The sequence below is a fragment of the Gekko japonicus genome, unplaced genomic scaffold (assembly GCF_001447785.1).
Source record: "Gekko japonicus isolate JY-2015 unplaced genomic scaffold, Gekko_japonicus_V1.1 scaffold1810, whole genome shotgun sequence".
Lineage (NCBI taxonomy): Eukaryota > Metazoa > Chordata > Lepidosauria > Squamata > Gekkonidae > Gekko > Gekko japonicus.
In genome coordinates, this window is record NW_015171556.1 from 287,081 (window position 1) to 293,296 (window position 6,216).

At 47.8% G+C, this 6,216-nt stretch overlaps 1 protein-coding gene across 1 annotated transcript in view; it reads right to left on the reverse strand.

Annotated features, from left to right (window-relative positions):
- The window catches only part of PVRL3 (poliovirus receptor-related 3), an 87,818-nt gene extending 82,071 nt beyond the window's left edge, over nucleotides 1-5,747 (reverse strand). The window contains exon 1 of the mRNA XM_015419719.1: nucleotides 5,513-5,747. Within this exon, the coding sequence (XP_015275205.1) occupies nucleotides 5,513-5,747 (235 nt within the window). The remainder of the gene's footprint in view (nucleotides 1-5,512) is intronic.
- Nucleotides 5,748-6,216: the final 469 nt, after the last annotated feature.

Below are 6,216 nucleotides of genomic sequence, written 5' to 3' on the forward strand. Positions count from 1 at the left end.
GAAGCTGCTTCAGCCCCTTGTTTCGATGGCCCTTTTCTGTACTTTTCCCAGGTGACCACATCCATTCTGAGATGTGGTCACCAGAACTCAGGGCGATCACCTAGAGCGGGCCAGCCCTTAGGGGCGCCAAACTGTACCCAGCCCCGTACTCTGAGAGTTTCTTGATTATTTGTGTTTTTCATTCTTCCTAAAATGCATTTATTTTTGAAAAATGGTGGGCACGGGGGGGGGGGCGCCAGAAGGGATCCTCGCCTAGGGTGCAAAATAAGCTGGGGCCGGCTCTGTGTGTGCCTTTAAATGCTTGGTTGGAGTGCATGGTTAGTAGACTAGAGTGATTGAGAGAGAGAGAGAGGTGCTGTGATTGGTGGATGACAGTGTGGGAGGGGTTTTGGAAGTGAATCTGTGTGGGTGTGTCAGTGTGTCCGTTATGAGAGACAGTTGGAAATCAGTTGGAATTGTTCAGTTAGAGAGTTAAGTCAGGGAGTGTTCAGTTAGTTCTGCGTGAGTTCTTAAAGAGTGCAGTATATATGTCCTTAGCCTGCGTGGCTGACTATAGAAAAGAGTGACTCCTGTTAAAGTTAGAACTGAAAGTCAAAACAAACAAAAAGTGAAAGAAAAAAAGACAGTGTGTGTGATACATTTGATAGACATATTTTCAAGTCCCTTTATCCAAGACAGTTACAGAATAACCAACCTCATATTTTGTTCTTACTTCAATAAATAATCTTTTGTTTAAGTTTACCCCCGAATTTAGTTCTATCTTTCCTCAGGACCACAAAGATCCCTGAAAAGCCCCGACTCTAGGTTACCTTACCAGTAAAAGAAACAGAGAGAAGGTTTGGAAATCCTTAAATTCCTGGTGGCAGCAGAAACTACCCCGTTTACAAAAGCAAAGAGCACATTTAAAGGGAAAACCAGTCCTCCCTAATAAGAGGACGCCACAATCCAGCTGCCTGCTGTTGCTGCTTAGAACCTCACCAGTGGGACTCCTGTTTGAAATCATAACTCTTTGCTGGAGCAGGCTCTTGAATCAATTGTTTGCTGCACAGAAGACAAACTTGAATCATCATCTTTCCATGGGCTTCTGGGATAAAGCCTGACTCTTGTGGACCACCACCAGCAGGGTCAGTACCAAAGGGGCAACACCAAAGGGTGGGAAACAAAGGCATGGGCTGTTTCCTTGTTTACAGAACCAGAGATACTAGGAGGGCTAAAGGGCTCATGAGATGACTGGGGGGGGGGGGGGTTTTTGCCTTTCAGCTGTCTTCTCATTGGGGGAATAGCTGGTAGTTATGTCCCCTGGGGAGAGAGCTGCCATTCCTATGGTGCTGGTCAGGAGATATGGTGGTGGGATACAGACTGGCTGTTCCAGGGAAAAAAAGCCTGGCCACAGGTTGGTCACTCTTCCTTCAAGTCTGTTTCCCAGCCAATAGAGACCAGGTTGCACCAAGGTTGGGCCCCTTGGCTTTAAGGTCCTGCTGTTGAATGCCAGGTCAGTAAACAGAAAAACTACTGACATTCAGGCTTTAATCCTGGATGAGCAGGCTGATCTGGCATGTACAGTATAGACATAGTGTTAGCCAAATTGCCTTGAATTATTAATTCGTCTAGGGGAAGTTATGATTATTAATTGGCAATAGGCAAATTAGGGTTCACACCAATGTATACAGAAGTCCCACCTTTGCTGTAAGCACCAGAACAGACACAGAGACTGTATTCAATAAAATATATTGTCTTTTTACTAGGGAATATATATCATTCAAACAATACACAACCACACACACATTTATACATATGCTAAGAAATAAAGATAGATTTTTAACACAGTTGCTTTAGCAGGACATTCGTTGGCTGGGCAATATTTACCTGTCTTCATTAGTTGAGCCGTTCCAATGGAAGAATGGAGGGGTTTATAAATAGAAAATGGGGAACACGTGCTCTGAACCAGCAGAACCACGTGGACTCTAGCTGCCGATCTAGAGTTTAAAGATGGAGGTAGGGTATGTGGATAGCAAGCTGGACATATGAGGGTTAAAGCTTTGATAGGGGTCGTGGAGAGGGTAAGAGAGAGACCATGTGGTCGGGCAGCATCTTTTGTAACATGGCATGGGGGGGCTGGCTAGGCTGGCCACATCCCTGTGACACCTTCTGTTAGTCCGTCCCATAAAACATACTATTGGCTGGCTGGAAGAGGGGAGGGGGACTAAGGAGTGGTCAATATTGAGAGCTAGAAACTTAGACTGAGATTTGGCACCTGGATGGAGGCTGATTGAATCATCAGGCTAGGGCTATTGTCTCTTGAGTAGATTTGTAGGTAGCAGAGCTATTGTCTCTTGATTAAATTTGTAGGTAGCTGGAAGGGGGGGGGGAGAGGTTGCCTACATGTGTTGGAAGAAGCTCCTAATAGCGTCCGGAGTTCTCTGTCATGTTTTCCATGGCATGGTGTCTGAAGCTTTGTACAGGCTTATGGAACTGCTTCATCTCACAGCAGGTGAGATGTCTGATGACTCTGGACTAACACTGTGGCAGCAACACTAAAGGAAGGCGTCCCTCTCTCAGGTGTGCAGTCTCAACAGGTATTCTCAGGTCGCCATGTTGTACAGTCCCTTTGCACAGTTCTATTCCATTAAAACACATTGATAAGCTTGCATTGCAACAATAGCTGGATAAGACAGGGCCATGGGGTACTTACCGAGAAGGGTCCTTTTCTTCTGAGATAAGGAGGACATCTTGATGGGTGTTTCCCACCCTATCTGTAGGTAGGCAGGAACCAATCTTTCACTTCCTGTCCTCTTGGTGGGACATGCCCATCAACTCAGTCCAGGAACTCCCAGAAGCAGTAGACAACTGAAAACTATTAGTAACTGAGCCATAGCTAGTCTTAACTGCAAAAACAACAGAATAAGAACAGGAGAAAAACAACAGAGACAGGAAGGAATATTTAGCTGAGAGACAGAAAGCAGCAGAATGAAACAGAACTGATGATAACATGGGCCAAGATGTCCTCCTTATCTCAGAGGAGAAGGACCCTTCTCAGTAAGTATCCAATAGCCCTTTCTCCCTCTGAGAGGAGGACACCTTGATGGGACTTCCCATAGCAGTGTCCTCATCAGTTGGGTGGGTCATCATCGTCTGTCAGAACGTGCTGCAGGATCCTTTGGCTGAAGGCTGCATCAGCTGAGTCACAGACGTTTATCTTATACTATATAATGAACATAAAAACAGACAACCGCACGGCTGCCCTGCAAATAATGTCCACTGTGGCACGACTTGCCAAGGCTGCATTTGCTGCTGTGCTTCTAATGGAGTGGTGATTCCTGGAGGGGGCACCAGCTTTTGAGCCCTATAGGCTTCGGCAGGGCTTTTTTTGTAGAAAAAGCTCAGCAGGGCAGGACCTCATTAGCATAATAGGCCACACCCAACAGCAGAAATGCATTAGCATATTAGGCCATACCCCCGACAGCACAGCTCATTAGCATATCAGGCCACACCCCATGCCTTTCCTTGGCTTACCAGGGCAAGCCCCCCCCCCTTGAAGGGAAGGGAAGGCTGGGGAAGGCCTTCCAGGGGGCCCCTGGCCCACCTGCCTCTGAGTCGCCAGGGAGGTGCTCTCCAGGCCTTCCCTCTGTAGCCACACATTCAAAGGTTTTGGCTGTAGCGGGTGTGGCCAACTCTGAAGTCAGCCGGAACTCTGTTCCTGTGTGTTCCTGCCCAAAAATAGCCCTGGGCTTCGGTGATACAAGACTTAAGAGCAGAATAGTGGCATTGGACATTTTACATCCCTTGTTTGGGGAGGGGGGGAATGGAGATGAACAAGGATTCCGTCTTCCTGAAGTCACTAGTGTGATGAAGCACGTTCACTTCAGAGCATGCGCACATCTAAGGAGTGCCAGGTCTGTTCTATGGGATGAACCAGATTTGGGCAGAAGGACAGCAAGCAGATCTCCTATGATCTGTGGAATCGAGATCCGTAGTGAGCACTACTTTGTCCTTGTGGAACACACAGAGCCGCGGGTTAGAGGAAAGGGCTCCTAGCTCTGACACCCTCCGTGCTGAGGTCACTGCCACCAGAGATAAGGTCTTCATCCGTAGCCACTCCAGAAGAATTTCCTTTATGGGCTCGAAAGGGGGCGTAGTCAATACATTAAGGACCATGTTTAACCTCCACATGGGGAATCTGTAAGATGCAAAAGGGTCCTGAAGCGCTGCCCCTTTAAGAAAACAATGAATATGAGGGTGTCTAGAGAGTCCCCAGCCACTGAGCGTAGGAAGAACCGTGGCCAGGGCCGCCACCTGGCATTTGAGAGTGGAAGCCTTCAACCCAGAATCATGGCCATCCTGTAAGAAGGCCAGCACACTCCTGATACGAGGTTTCAGAGGATCTACGTCCTTCCTGTAGCCCGAATGCTGGATAGATGTCAGATGGCATCTAGGGTTCTGTGGAGTTTGGTTGGGTTCTTTATTGCTGGTGAGGGGACATAGCGGTCTGGAAGTCTGTTCAAAAATTTGATGGAGTAACCTTTGGAGGTAACCTCCTGAGACCAGTTGTCTGCGTTTGAGTCAATCCATTTCTGATGGAACAGCAACAAGCGTCCCCCCACTGAAGCTGAATCACAGTCATGCCTTTGAAGGCTTGTTGTCCCGTCCTGATTTATCCTCCCTGTTGGAGAAGGGTTTGCTAAATCGGTTGTGAAAGGTATTTCTTCTGAAATTCTGTCTAGGTGCCCCCCAGGATGATCTCCTGTTGTCTCTATTGAACCTTGGAAGGAGCCATTGGGTACAAAAGGAATAGTTGCTTGAGCCTCTTCTTTCTGGTCTATCCAAAGACCTGGGCATTGCCTTTTTCTTATCCTTCATTTCTATGAGTGTCTTGTCTAAAGCATCCCTGAATAAGTAATTGCCCTGGAAGGGATATGCAGTGACAATGGCTTTGGCGTGAAGGTCTGCTTGCCACACCCTGAGTCAGAGCATTCTTCTGGCAGCTACTGTGGAGGCTAGGGCTCTGGATGAAAAGATCATCGCGTCTAGAGTGGCATCTGCAAAGAAGCAGGATGCCTTTAGTAAGGTTTGCACCCTCAGCCTAACACCTACTAGAGTTGGGGATTAGCTGGATGAACTTTCTGGACCAGGCTATTGCTGCCCTTGCCACAATAGTAGCGATGGCCGATGCCTTGATGGTCATGACCTCATGATGGCCTCATGAGCCTTCCTTAAAGCAAATTCTGCCTTCAGACTATCCTTCACAATGCCTTCTCCATCTTCTGAAAGCAGACCAGAGGTTTGGAGTACCGTTACTGGGGTGTCCACCAGGGGAATCTGTAGAAACTTATTGGCGAAGGCTAGTAAGGCATATAGTTTCTTAATATTGGGAGGACAATATTTGTTAGCCATGGGTTTCACAAGCCGCTTTTCTAGGAACTCAGGAAAAGGAAAGACCCTCTCAGTCCATGGGTTCTGGGAAAATATTCTTTGCTCCCTCTTGGCCTGGACTTATCTGAGTGAGCAGAGTTACTAGGCTCTGGAACCTCCAACTCCTCCTCCTCATCTGACAGAAGTTTCCCTTCCTCTCTATCCCCCAGCTCACTGTCCTCAACCTGTGAAAGGTCCCATTGGGGGTGATCCTGCATGATGGAGTAATGGTCTTTCCTAGCTGCTTTGATTGGCCAACAAGGCCTTTCCTCCTCTGTGAAGGCTCCAGCTAAATCGCCCTTGGAGAGAAAGCCATCGGATCCGTCCTGGTCAGACATGCTCCAGCCAGAGTGTCGGGGAGGACAAGGAGTCAGAGGTGGGAATAAGCAAGAGCGAGTAAGTGGAGGACAGTCAAGGAGCAAACAGGAGAAGAAGGGAGGAAGAAGTTATTAGGAGGAATGAAGGAGGAGTAAGGCTGGAATAGAAAATGAAATTAAGCAAAAAGGCACAAGTGTCAACTTCGTGCTACTCTCCCTACTGAGACAGGACAAGAACTGAGGGGTGTGTCCCACCAAGAGGACAGGAAGTGAAAAATTGGTTCCTGCCTCCCTACAGATAGGGTGGGAAACACCCATCAAGATGTCCTCCTCTCAGAGGGAGAACGGCAGTGTAAATCTGACTCAGATTGGTCCTCTAGATTAGGGGGATTGGGATGTGGGGTCACAGTGGTCTATCATGATTCAATCCATCTATCAAGGTGCCTCATCCAGCAGTCTGGGACAAGGTAGAGATTCTGCTGGTGTACCA